The sequence below is a fragment of the Pseudopodoces humilis genome, chromosome 1 (assembly GCF_049639895.1).
Source record: "Pseudopodoces humilis isolate 2021_Gansu_Grassland_sample_001 chromosome 1, ASM4963989v1, whole genome shotgun sequence".
In the NCBI taxonomy this organism is placed as follows: domain Eukaryota; kingdom Metazoa; phylum Chordata; class Aves; order Passeriformes; family Paridae; genus Pseudopodoces; species Pseudopodoces humilis.
In genome coordinates, this window is record NC_142200.1 from 137,809,899 (window position 1) to 137,829,508 (window position 19,610).

The 19,610-nt window shown below is 39.0% G+C and overlaps 1 protein-coding gene across 2 annotated transcripts in view; it reads right to left on the reverse strand.

Annotated features, from left to right (window-relative positions):
* Positions 1-17,791, reverse strand: part of KIF5B (kinesin family member 5B) — a 33,608-nt gene extending 15,817 nt beyond the window's left edge. For both annotated transcript variants that reach the window (XM_088053627.1, XM_005518697.3), the window contains exons 1-12: positions 17,447-17,791; positions 10,128-10,215; positions 8,529-8,602; positions 7,995-8,099; positions 7,552-7,600; positions 7,195-7,250; positions 6,994-7,081; positions 5,468-5,592; positions 3,877-3,981; positions 3,339-3,484; positions 1,555-1,703; positions 18-211 (exon numbers count right to left, since the gene is read on the reverse strand). In XM_088053627.1, the coding sequence (XP_087909753.1) occupies positions 18-211; positions 1,555-1,703; positions 3,339-3,484; positions 3,877-3,981; positions 5,468-5,592; positions 6,994-7,081; positions 7,195-7,250; positions 7,552-7,600; positions 7,995-8,099; positions 8,529-8,602; positions 10,128-10,215; positions 17,447-17,572 (1,305 nt within the window). In that variant the 5' untranslated portion in view covers positions 17,573-17,791. The remainder of the gene's footprint in view (positions 1-17; positions 212-1,554; positions 1,704-3,338; positions 3,485-3,876; positions 3,982-5,467; positions 5,593-6,993; positions 7,082-7,194; positions 7,251-7,551; positions 7,601-7,994; positions 8,100-8,528; positions 8,603-10,127; positions 10,216-17,446) is intronic.
* Between the last annotated feature and the right edge of the window lie 1,819 nt (positions 17,792-19,610).

A 19,610-nucleotide genomic window follows, 5' to 3' on the forward strand; every position in this document is an offset into this window, starting at 1 on the left:
AAGTAAGAATGGCATACCTTGTCATCCAGTTGTTTGTAAAGTTTGGCAATTTCTTCCTCACATTTCCTTCTCTCAGCATCAGTGAAATTGCCAGTTACTCCAATTGTGGTAGCTGGTTTATCATTAATAACAGTAATATCCTTGTCCACTGCAAAAGCTTCTAAGTTGGCCTTCTCCTTGTCAAACTGTTCATCAACTGGTACAGTCTCCCCTTAAAAGTACACTTAAATTTAGTATAGTTCACCATGACATATTTCCCACAAAATCACCCTTGAGAAGTATTACATATTTTCTACTAAAAATATTACAGTTAATAAGCAATTGAGTTCAGCTGATTACTTGGTAAAAAAAAAAAGACCACTAGATCATCCAAACTATTTCCTGCTTACCACAAAACACTATTTCGTCCAGTTACTCTCCTATGAGCTCAAAATTACACATCAAATCTTATCTTCTAAAAAGTCACCTAACTTTCCCATAAGACAAAAAAATATCTCTTTCCCTTGGCACTGTTTTACTAGGCAGCCATATTTACTTCTACATTGCTTTGCTTCTGATTTAAAATATTTTCAGTTACACTTTTATTCTTTTATGTTCATAAAGCTTTTTCTGATGAGAACACTAACTTCACAGAGAAGAAGACACTTGCCAAGGTACTTCTCTGGTAAATTAAACTAAATTCCTTAGTGTTCTATTCAAAACATTTTATGCAGTCCTTGGAAGGTACAGGGTCTTTCCAACTGTCCAGTATCTCATGTTAAGTCTAGTTCTTTCAGAATATTGACATTTCAGGTGCAGCCTCATACCAGCCCTAAGAAACAATAAAAAAACCCAACAAAACAAAACAACCACCCACATCCTACCAAACCTACTTCAGCAAATCAATTTTTTTCAGATTTGTATCAGGATGTGGTGCAGTTGTCTACAAGACTGCAAAATCATCCTCTACAGCTGCCAAACTCAAAAATATATCTGTATGACCTATGTTCTCTTTTCCTGAATTTATGGCTTCGTTATTAACTTGCATTTTGCCAGCAGCTTGAACTGATAAGAAGTTAATCATTCAGGAAGAATTGACAGGCATACATTTTGTACTGTCAGCAACTTTGGGGTTTGGGTGGGTTTTTTGCCTGTTCACATGTTTGAGTTTTAAATGAGGGCAAGATCTTGTGATATCATTTTGATATCACATGCCAAACCAAAAGCAGAGGAAACATTTTTCATAGTTTCTGCACTTAATAATATCGGTTTTTTGTCCCCCAAAATAAATTTTTTTACAATGTATGTAACTCTAGTCCTGCTAGAAAACCAAGTTTTGAACAATCTAACAGGAATACACTTTCAGACACTTTTGTCGTAACATGATTATTAGAAGTTATTTCAGTTGCAATAAAATGGAAAATATCATATTCCAAAGTTGACTTAATACTATAGCTTTAATATCCTTATTATGGCCTTGAGTAGTGCTCTTAACTATTTCTGGTAGCCTGAAGACTAACTCAGTGTGTGTTGTCTTGCTAAAGTTTGCAGAATAATAATATTACTGCTTCTCACCATTCCTCCATCTGTTGAGCTCATTTTCCAGCCACTGTATGGTGTTACGCAGAGTCTTGTTTTTCTCTTTTTCCTTCTCATACTTTTTCTTCCACTGTTCTGCAGTGAGCTCCACGTTGACACACACTGTGTTCTTAATGGTCTTTGCTCTGCACAGAGAAATCAAAAAGCTCTGAAACTTCATTTTCAAAGAAAGGAATTAAAGGTTACTAAAGAATATGTTCACATATCACTAGTGAAAGCATAAACTTTCCCATCTCTTCCAAAACCTTATTTCTATTCCCTGTCAAGTTACTATTCTTTCAATTGTATTGATACAACTTTAAAAAGGACAGAGCAACACAACTTTTGGAAAGCTGAGAAATCTCAAGCTGAGTTGGAAAAATTAAGCTGCACACCTTCACCTGAAAGAACTGAGGTCAGGAGAGTTGTGCACAGTTTTGAACAAAGGATAGTCCACATCTAGCAAACACTGTCCAGTGGAGATGACAACGCTTCTAGTATGCAAACCATCCAGCTTATCTAAGAAACAGCTCATTTCAACCAAAAAGTCCAGTTACTGTATCTCCACTAACCAAAAAGGTGTTACAAGCTACTTAGATAATGGCAGATACGAGTTTCTACATTCAGGTAAATGCCATTAAGTTAAGCTTGGACACAAAACTACAGGCACTGGTAACATATTCATGAAGCAATGTATGGTGCTCCTTCCATACCTCACTTATCTCAGTAGTTTTCTCGTCTGCTCTTCTACTACTGAATATCCCACTCCAAAATTCAGAACAGGAAAAAACTCAATGGCAGTTAAACATCTCCCTTGCCCTGTACTGACTTCAAAATCTTAGGGAGACTTTACTACTAAAAGAGATACGATTTTCTACTATATTATATGACTATTATATACCCTTCAGTTACTACAGCTGAGGGTTTCAGCATAAATTTGACATCCCTAGAAAGCTGAATTAGTATACTGGATTAACTGTGGTGGCTGAGATATGAATGCACTCTGTTAACTCCTGAAGACATCAAGAACGCAAGGCAGTGAAACTACACAGCTGCAGCTAGAAGACATTTTCTAGTAGCTCATTCACTAAATAATAAAAGACCTACCTTCTAAAAGGAAACCAAAAACCTCCACTGTTGCAGACTGGAGTCTTTACTCCACTCTCATTAACTATTCATATTCTGCCAGATTTCTAATCTGGTCTATTTTCCATAATACGAAACTTCTCAGAGAAGACCAGGATAGTAGGAAACTATCTTGTTGAATTGAAGTGGATGAAGTACACTAACATCAAAGACCAGATGGACTAGCAAAACATTGACTGTTTTTGTAATATGCTCCACTAAATTATGTGATTCAACCTAGTGGTCAAGAACTGGAGTATTACAAAACAACAACAATAACAGAAGTGGTAAGGAAGAGCTACTTAACTAAATACTTCACTGGAAATGAGAATGTATAAATTCAGTTACAAATGTCACAGGAATTTACAAGTATCATTTCTAAGTTTACTGGACTGTTTTATACATTAAACCACATTTTGAACCAAATTATATGCTTCTCCTGAAAATACAGTCTTCAGGATCCTGGCTGGTTTAAGGATTTTTAATTTTTAATAAGGATCTATACTATGATATAAAGTAGATCACAACACTTAGCCATATATACACTGAAGAATTACAGAAACGGTGATCATTCTAATTAATTTGGTTCAGGAATCTTAATAGAGTACCTTACAATTTCTCATTCTGCACTTATTCCTATTAAGTCATTTACTCACCTTTGGCCAAACAGAAGAGTGGATTTAGTTTCAGATTCATTGTAAGAAGATGGAGAACAGCAAATAACAATAGTGGTTCTGCAATTACCCCCTAGTGAATCTTGAAGGATTCTGGTCATTTTGCTATCACGGTATGGAACATATGTCTACCAAGAAAAAAGTTAAATGATCAGTCATGGGTTTCCAGAAATTTAATTTGTTGAAATATGAACTACACTTTTGCTAGGTATGACCTTATTAGAAAGACATTAAATTCTACTTTAATTCATAAATCATACGACTGAAGATGCATAGGATGACAAAATTGTATTTCTAGGTTTGGTAACTTTTAGAGCACAAGAAAACTTTCAGTATGATGTTTGGGTCCCTCAGCATTAAATGTAACTTATTAATCTTTACTGTTGATACAGTACAAGAGTAATGGCCACCTGCAACGCACTGGCTCATATCACTGAGATTGGTAAGAATTTCTGCATAATATGGTCAGAGATGCAAACTTTTAACCTGCAAGTATAAAAAGACAAAAGAGGACACTTACACTGCTTTCAGCCAGTGCTGAGATGACATTTCCAAGAGCAGACAAAGACTTGTTGATGTTCTTGGCCTCATCCAGCACAGCACCTTCTGCTCCAGTTTTACTAACCTATACAATATTTCAGGACATTACTAAATGCATCTTCAAAAAATACCTTCAACATTTAAGAGAAAACTTAGGTAATTTCTCCACTTACAAGTCATTCTCCACAGCTTTATGAGGTACACACAAGCCAACTCTTTCTCAGACTCTTTTCCCAACTCATTATTAATTTCTTATTCAAAACTCAGTATCTCAAGACATTTCCCATTTTTTTAACAGAACTAAATATTCTCCCTGCGAAGTACACCTTTTTGTAGCAGATAAATGTATAGTTAATAACTTCTGTCAAATTAACAACTACAAAAGTTTTTTGAAGTCTGTAAAAAAAGACTGAATTCCTTAAAAGTAAATAAGCATTATGAATAGTTTGTCCACAGATCATCCTTAAAACCAAACTACCTCTCCCAGTTAAAAACCCTAACAAAACAAACCATACAACCAAACCACATACCACTACTATCCCTGGAAAATACAGCAGAAAATCTTCACAAGCAGAAATCTGTGAGAACAGATTTTAGAGGCTGAATCTGACCTACATGAATGCTCTAGGAACTTAAATAGTGAAAAATGTGACCTGATGCTGTTCAATTTACCTTACCTCTTTTGCCTCAAGGACTGAATTAGAATTACACTTCTATAATCCTTCCTTTACTGTTTCCACCAAGCTATGACCATAACTACAATTAAACAATTCTACTTTCCTGTGTTTAAACTAACACAAGGCATTAGAAACTCCATGTATTTCAAAGCGACTGGGGAAATGCACCAAAGTAAAGTTTGAAACAAACACGTAAAGGAACTACAGAGAAAGGAGACCTGCAACCCAGCCCTTTTCTTTGAAAGAAAAGAAGACTGACTAAAGAAACACATTTCAGAATTAACATAGGATCAGAGACAACAACAAGGTCATAGAACAATGATGTAAGGAAAAACAACACCAAGCAGAAACGACTGAAAAAACTGGAGACAAAGACAGGGATAAACACAGAAGCAAAGATGAAAAGAATGTCAGAAATCCAGCTCTTAGAAGACTAATTACAGTATCTATTTCCTTCCCTGCTTTAAGCTACCAATATAGGAATGCAAGTTGTCAAGCAATGTTAATCAGAATTTCAAATTAACAAGCTTGGTATCACTACATAAGAAAACCCAGATATTCCACAACCATGAAACTTTATTCCTGTACCTGGCTAACCCACACATCTGTAATGCTTTTTTTTTTACACTCCCAGATACTGAAACTGAACTCTGCCCTCTTTCCCCATCCTAGTCCAGATTTACAAACCCTCACTTGCAGAAATGCAGATCAGCTTCAAGTGGTAGTATCTAACAGCCAAGCCAGCCTAGGATTCAGAAACCATGTTTCCAAGTGAAAATTAACACACCTCAATGTCACCTTCATGACAACTGAACTATCAGTATTACACAAATGTAAAATACTTGACTGTAAAGAAAAAACAGTTTCAGAACAGAAAAAGAAACTTGTAATTACCTTCTCACTACCTGCCAAGTCCACAAGGTAAAGTTTTCCACTTAGTTTCTGTTCTGTTTGAGTATTCTCTTGTTTTACATTTATAAGAAAAATACTATGACTTCGGGAGCTGTGTTCATTCATATCTATAATTCAAAACAAACATGTCAAAAAGATTTTTACAACCACTCTCACTTAAAACAACACCTTCCCACAGTGCAGTGAGAGATTCAAAGCTAATGAAGCTGTATAGTGTAATCTCTCAATGACAGCAGACCTAGAGGCAGCAAAACCAATGGTATCACCCAACTGGGTAAGAAAGATCCAGTTTTCCCTTGGGCTCCTATTAATATCACATAAGTTCACTCATCAGGTTTGCTAGCTTGTCAACCATGGATTTCACACATTAGTTTACTTTATTAGAACAAAAAGTATATTTAAGTCTTGATAGGAGAGTCTTTTGTAGACTTCCAGTGTACCTCATTTTATCCTTCTGTGAAAATTTTAACTATCCACAGCCTTTCATCCCTGTCTTGTACTGCCCCCTCTCCTTTGAAACATTAAGAGAAAACAAGACTTGTTGAATTTAAAGTATTTTAATCAAGTAACAAAATCTAAGCAAACTGCAATCGGAATGAGAACATCTGCCCATTTCTTCTTCCTTTTAACTATAAATCTCTCAGTTCTAAAAGTACCAGCTTACTGATGTTAAAGAAGCACACAAAATAATATTCTATCCAAATTTTTTTAGTGCAGTTCCCACTTGATCCTTCTTACTTAGGAGCAATGAAACAAAATTACAAGACTGAAACATTCCTTAAAAGGAACACCATATTTTTGCTTTTGATCCTTAACCAAAGAAATTAGAAGAGAACACTTATATTTTCTTAAGGACTGTATAGTCACTCTTCCTGAATAAAGAACTAGACACAAGAAGATTGTGAAACATGCTCAAGTTGGCTCTGAGACTTCTGACAATCACCTCAGTTGCTAAGAGTTCAAGTCTTACTTTGCACGCACCTACATCTTCCCTTGTCTTCTTTAAGACCTCTGTCATTTCCAAGTCCAGCTTTTTGTGGGAATTTGGAAACCTATGACATGGTTCCTTGCAACCCAGTTGCATGCTACAGCCAAAAATCTTGGGATGCTGCTTAAATCTGCAGCAGGTTGGAATTCTGATCAGCTGCTCTTAGAATATGTAACAGAATGATCAAACTGTGGATGAGCCACATGACAGATTTCTAGGTTAACTGAAACAAATTCCACATACTGGGATCTTGCACTATTCCTAAAGCAGAACTACACCTCTTTCTCCAGTGATGCATAGTTCCTCACTGATGACTTTCTCCTTTCAATCCTAGTCCAAGAAACATGATCTAACCAGAAATTAACTGAAATACTTGTGTCTGAGACATCCTGAAACTGCTTATGCCAGACCCTTTCAAAAATCTGAATGATTCAGCTCACTATTTGTGCCTTCACTACTTTCTTAAGGTATACCAGAAACAAATAGATAAATCACTAAAAGGAAACAAGATGATACTTACTTGTAACTGCTACATGACGATTTGATTTTCCTTCATCTATAGTATCCATAACTTCTTCCGGACTACATACAAAACGCTCTGTGCAACCCTTTGGAATAAAAAAAGGGGGGGTTGTTAAAAATAACACCACATCAACAAGGCACAAGTAAATGGTGCACACTAGAGGAGTGCAAGATGAAAATCCATCAAACTGATGCTCACCTTTACATAGGGAACTCTATTTTTGTCCTCATGAACAGAAAGATTGGTCTTAGAAACTGGAAGAGAAAACATTCCAAAGCTAAGGCAAAACTGAATGAAAAGTACTGCATACAATGCACGCCCAAGTCATATATGTTACCTCTCAGAAACACTTGACAAAAACTTAACATGTAAGAAAGCACCACCACTGCAGCTTTAGTAATATCACGTAGATGAGCTCCATGCTTTCCCATTATTATGTACCTTTATCATACAAAGGCTGCTAGCATAATGAATACCTAAGTAACATAGAAGTGTTTTTAATATGTCCCTCCAGAATAATTTATTTTATATGTTTAATATAAATAAAAGTCTTACCATCCAAAAGGTCCCTTATTTTATCCAAGTATATTTCAAAATATGACACCTATAAGTAAGAGGAAAAGAGATACATCAGAAGGCAAAAATTCTTCTTGATCACAAAGATTCAGAACAATCCTCCCACATAACACTACATCCAGCTCAAGTTCTTAAAGCTGAACTAAAATACACATTAAAAAAGTTAGTGTTGATCAGAAGTTTCAAACACTATCATCACTGCCACAGGTTATCAGCATAGGTTCCATCAATGTTCAATGGAACAAAATTAAAGTGTTAACACAATTCTTCTTTAGGAAAAGATCAGTTACTTCAGTAATAACTCAGGTTATCAGGTTTCCAAGTTAATCCAAGGCATTTGAAACAGATACAAAAAATCCATTTACCCATGGACTACCTCTGAGTTTTAATACAGATTAAAGAAAAAATGAAGAAAAGTTTACCTTAATATGAAACTCAAGATTCTCATCCATGGAGTAAATATAATTAAAAATATCTTGCACTATTCTTGGAATAATGCCCATTCCATCTGGGTCATGAAGCTTCCCCTTGACAGAACAAGATATAACAAAAAATTCATACTCAATCCAGCATTACAAACAGTATTCAAACACAAAACATCTGGTTCAGGTTGACAGACAAAATGCTGACAGGTATGATGCACTTACTTCTATGAAGTAAAGTGAACTATTCATTTAGCCCTAAAATTCCCCAAAAGTGGAAAAAACAGCCTCAGAACTCTCCCAAATTACTACAATCCCAAAATACTGATACTATTCTTGTGCTTCTCATCCTGCTACTGAGGGTGAAAAAAACCCACCCTAATTGCCATTCTCAGTGCCTAAAAAAACATAATGGGGTATCAAAATGTTGCAAGAAGAAAACAAGCAGACATCTTATTTCTAGAAAGCAAAGACAATTGTATTGAAAAAGACACGACAGGGACAGCAAGAGAAAATTATTTTAACATTTCTTACTTCCATAGTGTGTGTCTTTCCAGATGATGTTTGCCCATAAGCAAATATGGTACCATTGTATCCCTCAAGTACATCTAAAGGGAAAGAGTATTTTCATTAGTGTTCACTTCCTTCATGCAAGCAGGCAGGTCCTAAAATGCCCAGCAAGTTAAATCGCTCAATGTCTGGGAACCTTGTGCTAGAGTTAGGGAGAAGAAGGGTGTTCCTCTCTACATCTTTCAACACATTTTGACATCACTGACTGTATCTCAGAAGTTGGCTGATTAGAAGCAACTGTTCCTTCACCAGAAGAATCAGGACTTCACAGTTAGGAACAAAAAGGAAATCAATACAATTGCCAGGCTGATAGTCTTTGATATCTCAGAAGAAACCAAACATGACAACACCATCACACCTTCTGCCTTCAGAAAACTTTCATCGTCCAATTGTAATGAGAATGGGCAATGCCCTAAGTGTTGAGAATCTTACTCTTAGGCCATAAGGTTCTATTTCAAATTATGAATGAACCAAACAAAGTTTTAAATTGAGGGGTGAGGGGCTGGTGGGTTGGCTTGTTTACATATAAGTTACTGTAGAATCACATCCTGCAAGCAAACTTATTTTCCAAAAACAAGCACGAGGAGATACTCCAAATGGGGAAGTCTCTGCCATTCATAAATCCATTTGTCTCACCACTAGAGCTCATTTGTCACTTGATGCTGCACAGTTGAGAAATGCCACACAGAGCTCAGAGTTTTACATGGAGAAAAGGGGCCGCATCACAACTCTTAGCTAAATTGTTTTCAAGGAGCAAATTTCTGATCTGAGCCTGATTAACATTTAACTCATTAAAGGGTTAAATACTTGCAGCAGCATGAATTTGCCGCAGCAATTTACTTTTCTAATGATAAAAAACACAGTATATTTACCTAATACTCTGTTGTCACTAACAGTTGGCATTTCAGGGATTTCTGACAAGGCTTTGTAAAGCTGTTTTGAAAGCTGGGTCAATTAGAACTTATTGATGCCCTCAAGAAATAAATAAATTTTATTTTCAGGGAACTAGCTAATTGCTTACTAGAAAAACCTACTGCGGCATATCCTTCTTTGTGACAAGGCTTGATTTTCTGAAGTTACTACGCCAAATCTGAGAATTCAACTATGGAGAAAACGTACACCCTGGCATGCACAGCAGTAACTCATATTTCACAATTTTCATTTCCTCTTGCATTCCTCTAAACAAACTTCTGTATCATCTTTTTCACCAGTAAATTTGGGGGGACATGGGAGGGTAGATGACACACCTCAAACTTATTAATAACACTTACTATGATTAAATTCTGACAAATTGTTTTAAATTGTCACTACAGAGAGCTGAAAAAAAAACCCTAAAATGCAACAGGTAGATGTTACCAAATGTTGCAATCAACTGAAACAGAAGGTTAAGTACTGACATAACTTACTAGCTCAATTACACGATGACTGTACAGTGCTACAATCCATGTTGGCACTTACTAAACATTCCAAAGATAAAAAGCAGCAATAGAAGTATTACTTTTCAACACTGAAATCCACAGGAATATGAGATTTTCTTATGTTAAATTTGCTCTTCCACCTTACCTTTGACAATCTTTTTAGCGCAGTCATTGTATACTTGTTCTTGTGATGTGTTTGACTGGAATACACGGTCAAATATATATGGCTTGGACTGTAAAAAACAAAAAAAAGAAAACAGAAGAGTTATCAAAAAATGCTGGAAGTGGAACTGGAAGGTGTTTGTTAATAGTTTAGAAGTATTCAACACTGTCTCAGCCCAATCTTCTATTTTAAGCACTTGAAGACTGTAGCGAGGAAATCAGCTTAAATAGTGTTGCTTAAATCTTCACACGCTTACTTAAAAGGAAGGCCTTGAATTAAATATGTTTGGTTTCCAAGTGTTATCTACATATTTCTGCAAAACTACTCTGCCACATGACCTCAAGTTACTTGATTTAAAAAGTAAGCCAATCTGCCTGTACATCTGAGAAACCTCAATTCTCATCTACCCTGGCAGTAGGTTTACTCTGGTAAACTTGAATCATTAAAAACACCCCATGACACAGTATCTATCTTGATAGTATTTCTTGAAAAAAATCAAGCAAAAAAGAAACATTCAACACAAACTATTGTGTCATAAAAGATATCTTTAAAATAAAGCTCCCCAAGCAGAAGAAAAGGTGATACTGGGGAAGGGAACCTTTGACAAGAGTAATTTTGGAAAAGACTACATAAGGAAGATCTGATTGAATTTTGAGAGGAATGTTGGTTATTGCTTTGTTTTAGAGAAGAGATTTTAATAATAGTTCTAAGCAGCTGACAATCCATTAGGATATAAATGATTATGCTCATCTTACAAAGCTCAAATTTTTGTAGCACTTTTAGAGCTTGAATTTTTAGGTAAGCAGATGGGTGACATTTACAAAGAACCTAGGTCAGTTACTATTGTTAAACTCCCTGCAACTGTTAAGTGTTCCATTCTGCCTAAATTTAATTCATTATCATCCTCCCACAAGGACATTCTGGCAAAGAAACAAGTATGGCTTCCATCTTTCACCCACCCACATTTCCTTTCCCTGGCCTGATCTTCCATTTGTCTTTTAATAATATCTAGTATATCAAACAAAGCTTTTTTAGACTAAACATATTTATCTGAGGCCCTGAAATCAGGCGGATGAGCACCCTCTCAGAAAAATAATTAGTGTTCACTGTATAAATATATTCAAGAAACCACAAGACTCAGTAGGCAGAAACTGTCCCTAAGGGGCTGAAGTTTGTCAGAACACTTGTTTCACAGCAGGGAAAACACCACCCTTCTCCATTACTCATTTCAGCTTCAAAGACACCTCAAATCCCTATGTTCTACAGGTAGAATTGTGGCCATTAGATGCACCAGGAGGGAGACAACTAACAAGTTAAGTAACCCTGAGGTAAGAAAATGAAGACTGAGAACACATTACATAAAAAGGAAGATCCTGTAGAAAAGAACTCACTAACAGCTGTAGCTTCAAAAAGTCTCCAATTTCAGAGATATCAATCAGCTACACTACACACTACAAGTCAGCTACATCACAAAACAGCTCTGTTTTGTGCTCAAGTGCGCATTTATATGCACTGAAATGATTCCATTGCGGAACAGAAAATCAAGCTGCAAGGCCTTCACTTTGGCAGTATTGCCTTTAATTGAACTTGTTTATTTATACAGTAAAAGCTGCTAAGCACGTGACCAATTTCAATTTCCCTCAAGGTAACAATTGCCACCAATATACAAAACTTAATTTTGGCCAAGAAAATTCTCACATGGGGTCTTGTCAGTTGCCACTTCTCCATCCTTTGCAGGTGGAAAATGGAATATTTGCACACATGCCCTCATTTTTTTATCACACCTATGAAAATCCATATTAGTGGCATGTCCCTCTGCTCCATCATCACTGAATCAGTATCTAATCAAGTAGGTTTAGACAAGCAGGTTCCAGGATAATTGTTTTAAGAATGCAAATTACTCCCACTCAGTATGGTTTCACATCCTTGACATCTACAATGCTATGTCTTATCACTGCTCTTTACAGTCTACTTTCTGCAGTAAACAAAACTAAAACAGTATTACACAGATTACCATGCCCTAGAAAGTCTCCTCATTACCTTTAAGAGATTAATCAAGAAAGATTAAAGTGTCAGATATTTTTTTTTGTACCAGATGCCTTTTCTTTCCCAAGTAGTAAACAATCAGATCTAATGATGAAGCAAAGACACAAAAGGCCCAAGCAGCACTACCGCATGGTGTCCCTAACAGGGGCAGTAGCAGCATCACTAACACAATATGAGGTTTCTTTACACACTCCAGAAACTTTCAGAAACTGGTGCTCAAATTCTATTAAAATTTTTATACACATGGCCTCATAAGCAAGACATAAAATACCAAGCAAACAAGCAGAACTTCTGACTTCCTCTCAGAATCTTAGTTCCTTGCCTAGCATTTCTTTTGTCTGTAGTCAACCACAAGACAACCTCAGCTCCTGCAGTTGCTTTGTACTTGGAGGGATGTGGTCTCACAGCAGAATTTTCCAAGTGCACTCACAGACTTCAGAAAGGTGCAGCTGCCCACATGATTTAGCAGTAGTTAAACTGAATCTTAATAAAGGGATGACACTGAAGTACAGTTCCATAGCTAACTTAAAGACTAGTTACGCATTATATAAAAGGATGCTGAGCCAATCTAACTTATAAAAAATTTGGACTACATGCGAGTTTCTGTGGAAAAGTTTTTTTGTCTGTATGTCCAGTGAGGACTACAAAAAAAATGTGCAATCATAACTACACTAAAACTTACATCAAAAGGCTACATCATTATCTTTATAGATATAATTAAAAAAAAAAACACAAACAAAACAACCCTTATTATTGCAACTTTCCATCAAGTACAGAATTGGTTATTCTTAAGATCACCTGAGTTCACCTTTTTATGCACTGATATCTGAAGCAAAGTCAGCACTGAAAATTCACTTGAAAAATCAGTAGCATACTTTTCTACCACAACACATCCAGACGCTCTTTAGTGTTTTTTGCTAGAGTAGGCAGTTAAAACAGTGGTACAATACGTACCCATGCTTAGACTATTCTTGGTGAAAGGTTAAAGTAGCACACAACGGGCTTACTTTGCCTTTAAGATCTGCATCTATATTAAAGACTGTTCTTCCCATCAGCACAAAATACGTTAAAAGAATAATCCAAAATGGAATAATTTCTGGAAAATATGATGTCAGACACCTGAATCACTTCTTCCTATTACTATGCTAAGGTATTGCTGCTTTGACACACCTAATTAAATCCAGCACTGCCAGTGGATGAAAAGGCACAGCTAAAAATTATTATTTTAATTTTAGGATAAAGAGTGAGGATTTTCTTCTTGTCTTAGCCCCATGCACACAAAAGTGCAGCTGATACAGAACAGTCAGTAAATCTCAGCTTTTTTTGTCTTCTTTTTCTTATTTCTGTGCAAATACTGCAACCCAAGTACTAACTTTTACTAAGTTCTTACTAAACAGTTATTTCTTCCTATAGAACACTGTGACTAGAAACTCAATTTCCAAAATGGAAACAGAATTTTTTTTGAACAATGTTTCAGCCAAACTTTACTTTAGTAGAAAGGTTCTTCTAAAGAGAAAAGCAAGTGCTGCTGTTTATAAAAACAGTCACTGAATTTCAGAACAAAAAACCCCAGCAAATATGAGCGAGGTGTTCCTAAGCAAGTTGGCACTGCAGCCAGGGAGAAAAGCTCTCCTTTTACAGATTCCTGTAAAACAGAATATCCACTTTCTGTTAAATCATCACACCAGTGTCACCTGAAAAGCATCCTTGTTACTCAGCATTTAATGGAATAAAGCAAGAAAAAGAAACAGTAACACTGGAAGAATAGTATTACTTCTGCTATAGATTGCAATTCCTGATTCATATTTAAAGTTTCACTGTAGACCTGATGCCTTTTTTGTGTCTCTAATTAAACATTGCCTTTTTTCACATTAGCAAATAATAATAGTTACTTTAAGAATGCATGTCTTCTTGAATTTATACAAGTCCAGTACAGGCTTCAGCACTTTTCCTTTGAAAAACCTACTACTAAAAGCCACGGTAGAAGCAAGTGACCTTCATTACATGATTCCAACAACTTTATAACCTAGCCTTGTCTCATTTGCGATCCAACACTAGTTTAAAAGGTAATGAAAAAGAAAGTCAAATGTCTCAAGCTTTTCCAGGATCACAGGGGTACATCTTGCACTAAATACAGACAAGTAGCCATGATTCTTTCCTAAAAGCCATACAAATAAGGAATAGACAATGATCGTTACTAAAAACCATTTGGATAACAGAGGCATGCTGCCCATTTCTGTGCAGACCCATAAGGCCTCAGCACTTCAGCCACTGGGTAGTGCTGGTTTTGGTTCAGGCTTCAGTTCCAAACCCCTGAGTATCACTATATTCAAAAATGCATCTTTTTGGCAGTTTTAAGATGAACAACACTAGGCATAGAAAGTTTTTTAAAGAAGATGTATAGATACATTATGCAGAACTATAAAGCTACTCAGTTGCAAGTAGTTTTGTATTTGATAAAACAAAGGACATAATCCCATATCAAACTGCTCTTCCTCCTGTTCTATCTTATTCAAAAGCCTGAAATCCAAAAGCAAATTGCTATCAATTTTCAAATACAGATATCTTTCTAATGTTTAACATATAAGTCATATAATGAGTCATCCTATCATCTGTTTTAACAAAATCCTTATATTTAATTAACAGAGGAAGCCATTAGGAGAAAAGAATTACAAGAGTATTAGGATGGAAAGAAGCCACCTGTAATTAAAAAATTAAAAGCTTTTTACCAGTTAAAAAGTTTTATCCTGTGGAAAGAAAATACTTTGTTTCAGAGTCTGCTCTTTAAAGCAGACCAACATCACATATCAGCTCAAACTACTGCTACACACCAGCTACAGTTAAATCTATCATTTTTTATCTAACACAAATCAAAATGACTCACTTGTCCAGAAAGACAACGATGACATTAATTACATAGGAGCTAGGAAAAGAAAGGAAGATAGGTAGCTCAGAGATGATAGGGGAATCAAGGAAGGAGGAGGGTTTGGCTATAGTCACTGATTTTCCTCCCCACTCTCCTCCAGAGGAGTCAAATCTGCAGTCTGGGATCAGCTCTGCTTCCGCTGCCGCCCAGTCTTTACCTCCGATCGACCATTATAGGCAACTCCCAAGCATTATTAAAGCAGCCTCCACGGTTCCAACACGAGCCAGGTGCCCACAAGAGGTGCAAGTCCCTCAGGCAGCTGAGGAAAGCAGCTATAAAAAACCAACGGTGGCTCCATTACTGCTCTACAGGCAGCCAACGTGACAGGCAGCAACAAGGACAGGAACAGAAGAGCTGAAGTAACCAAACACACAGCCTGTGGAGGAAGCCTTTTATACACTGTTTCACGAGCACTGCTTCTGTTATCCTCCCTTGGGCAATTCTGTAACACACAGAAACAAGTGGTGCCTGGCTACAGGCTCAGGTTAGAGGGTCCCTAAATTTGTAAAAACTCAGTCAAGCTATTAAAAACAAAACCACCAAACACAAGTTATTGTCAACAGTTTTAGAGATTCGAGGATATCAATTTTGTCCTATAGTCACCATTACAAAGACAAAATCAGAGAGTATCAAACCTTTATTCAAATTCTGTGAAACAAGACACAAATACTGTCACTGCTACCCAGTTTAATAATTTTGGGGGCATTTTCCCCCAGATCAGACAAGACAAGTCCTGGATCCAGGACAACTGGGAAATTCATTGTGATTTTTACCAAGCAGAAATCACCCAGGTACAGTTGGCAACACTAAACATCAGTCCTGAGCAGAAAGCTGCACATGATCCCTCAGGAGCACACCATCAAACTGTTCTACTCAGACAGAGAACCACCTCACCACCATCTACATTTTAAGTAATTTTAAAGTGCACTTAAAGAGTATTTTAAAAAGATAAGCTTTCATTAATACTAGGGCTTCTGAAAGAAAATTTAGAAAATTCATTTTTTAAGGTAGAACACCTCAAGGTTTCTACAATAAACCGTGGATTATAAACAGACTATGCAGTGTCACAATGAATGGGTATTCACTGATGAAAGCAAGATTATTCACTCTAGTTAAATTTTCCATTTTCCAGGATTGGTTCCTTACTCTGAGTTTACCTGTACAACCTTAGAAGTGATGTACTCCAAGATAGTAACTTGCCAACTGAAGTAGGCCCAAATTACCTCATTTCACAAGCATGCTATTGTTCATGTCACTCCACACTCATGGAATTCCATATTTTATTGACAAATTCAGCTGACTATTAACAGACTAAAGAACTAGTATTTAGTAGCTCCTCTTAAAAAAAATATTTTATTAAATTGCCTCCTGCAACTTCAGATACTGTGCAAAAAGGCTATTATTAGTAGCCTCAAGAAACAAAACATAAACCCCCAACATTTTTAGACAGATAACTGGCATCTAAGTTACGGCAAGAATCAGCAGTCTCTCAAGAAATATATTTACATGAAAACATAAAAGTTAACAAAAATAAAACAAACACTGGGGCTAAAGTGTGTTTGTACAACACCAACCAAACCCGGCAATAAACTACCGTACTTTATTTTTATATTCCAGTTCCACTTTGTAGCGAAATATGATCCACTAAAGAGAAAGGAAAGGATTATCTTTTCCCCAGCAACATCCATCCTGGTTTTAACAGGCCTCATACCTTGCAAGGAGTGTCCAGTTAAAATACATTTACGAACATGTAATAAGGTAAATGGTCTGTTTATTCGGATTTAACAACAACGAAAAGAAGTTGTCAGCTGAAGTCTGATGCAGAGCTCTTGAGCACTAATTCTCTGAAGCCTGCACTGTCGTTTCGCATTTCTTCCCCAAAACTCTCCGCAATTATCGGGCGGCAGCTCCCACGCGTGCATTTCGAGCGAATATTTAGCAGTCACACAGCACGGCCGCACGGCCCGGGGAGCGCCCGGCCGGCACAGTGTGGGACTCACCCCCACTCCGCACCTCAGCACTTGGGCCTTTGTCAAAGGTCTCCTGACCTGCCCACACCGCCCCGTCCCCACAGCCCCACGCCCCTCTGCCCCCGCCGCCTCCCGCCCCTTGCCCCTCCATGCCCACACCCAGACCAGCCCACCCTGTCCGCAGCTGTGCCTGCCCCCTTTCCCTCTGTCTCCAAAGAAGCCTCCCCCCTTCCCGAGGCGTCCCCACCGGCGGGCGCTCCCAAGCCCTCCCGCCTCACAGCGCGCCCATCCCGCGGCGTCTGACCCCGCCGACCCCAGATACCCCCTCCCTCCCTCTCCCGCCCGGGGCAGCCCCTCACCGCGATGACGACGGTGTCTTCGCCCTGGAACTTCGCGATGTACTTGTCGCCTCGGGCCACTTCCGACTCGTTGAGGGGCCTGAAGCGACACATCACTTTGATGTTACACTCCGCCGGGTCCGCCATCTTAGGCCACCGCCGCCTCCGGGGCGCTCAGCTCCGCCGCCGCCAGCTGCCGCCGCCGCACCGCCTGCGCCGGGGGTCTCACAAGCCGCCGTGGCCGGGAAACCCGTGCCCGCCCCAGCAGGAGGGAAAAGGGAAGGGCTCCTTCCTGGCCGCCGCCGCCTCCCGCTCTCACTTCCTCCCCAACATGGCACCGGCCATGGCGGCTGCGGCCGCGGGTCCCGCCCCGCCCCGCCGGTGGGGAGGGCGGGTGACGTCACCCTCCGCAGCGTCCGCCCCGCCCCCAGCCCCGCCCTGTGCGCAGGCGCGGCACCGCCCTCAGGCGGGAGGGGGCGCTCCCGCTGGGTCGCCGGGGGCGCTGGCAGGGGCGGGGCTGCCTCAGGCGGGCGGGGTGCCATGTCACCGCCTGCGGCCGCTCCTCGCGTCGCCCCGCGCCTGGAGTTGGAACCATAGAATCATAGAATTAAGGAATAATAGAATCATGGAATCATCAAGGTTAGAAGAGACCCTTAAGATCACCATGTCTAGCCGTCAACCCAGCACTACCCCTGTGACCCCTAAAGCACTAAACCATACCACTCGGGGCCAGATCTAGATGCCTCTTAAACACCTCCAGGGATGGTGACTACACCACGTTCATGGGCAACTTGGCATCATCCACACAGAATCACAGAATCAATTAGCTAGGAGAAGCCTGGAGATCATTGAGTACAACATACAACCAAATATCATCATTTCAACTAAATGCCACATCCGGTCTGTCCTTAAACACATCCAGAGACAGCCACCACATACCTGAGCAGCTCATTCCAATGCCTAAAAACCATTTCCGTGAAGAAATTCTACTGTCCAACCTGAACCTCCCTTGGGCCATTTTAAGGCTAAGTCCTCTTGCCGTTTCTCTAGTAGCTGGGAGACGAGGGTAACACAGCTGGCTGCAACCTCGTTTCAGGCAGCTATAGAGAGCAATAAAATCACCCCCGTGCCTCCTTTTCTCCAGGCTGAAGACCCCCAGTTCCCTCAGCAGGTTATCGGCCAAGGGCTGCAGGGATGAGGCCTCGGTGGCCACCCTGGTGAGGAGCATCGGGCACTGATCCGCGCTGCCACCTCAGCTCTGGGGGCAGCTGGTGTTGGACAGGGGTCATGACACGGCCCTGTCACCAGCAGGATGCTGGGCATGGCACTGCTGGGGACAGCACTGTATGTGTGACGAAACTGAGGGGCCGAGGATGAAGAAAAGGCTTAAAGCAGGTCGCTGAAATAGGAACCTATGATATTTGAGATTTTTTGTTTGTTTGTTTGTTTACATTTATTTTCCTCTGATAGCTAAAAGGGGGAAAATCCACATCTGTGAGGTGTTCACAGATGCCAGGGAGATGCCAGTATGCCCATGAGTCTCATTGCCTGTGTGCATCCTGGAGCTGGAACCAATGGGTTACAGCGAGTGGGATCAGAGCACACGCAGCCCACAGCTCATGGTGTCACCCCCAGGGTGGAGACCCTCATCACCTCATCATCCCAAATGAAAAAAAAAACAAACAAAAAACCTGGACAGCAATTTTTTAGACCTGAATTTATTGCAAGTTTTGTTTATGTATTTATTACAGGGGTTCTAAATCTAGTTGACCAAAATTTAGGGACTGTATCTAGAAAAAAACATGAGGTAAACCATTCGGACAGAGAGCCACAAGAGCCTCACACTTTTACAACTGTGCCTCTTACATCCAGGCATGAACTTTCAGATTGGAACAAAGTACAAACTCACAGCTTGGCTGGGTTCAGTCAGTTTCCTGACAGAAATCATGATTTGTACTGGAAATTTTGCAAATAGTCTTGAAGTTAATAAAAAAAAAAAAGCAACAGAAAAAGTAATAAGGAGCCTTTCTCTTAAGTTAGTATATTTTAGTAGGCCAGAATGACCCAGAAGAGCAATGTGCTTCCCTAGAAGTACTCATTTTATAAAAAAGGGGGGAACTACTGTGAATTTTAACAGGGACTATCTGTAGTCAGGCACCCACCATTTTTAAGACTTCTCTGTTTA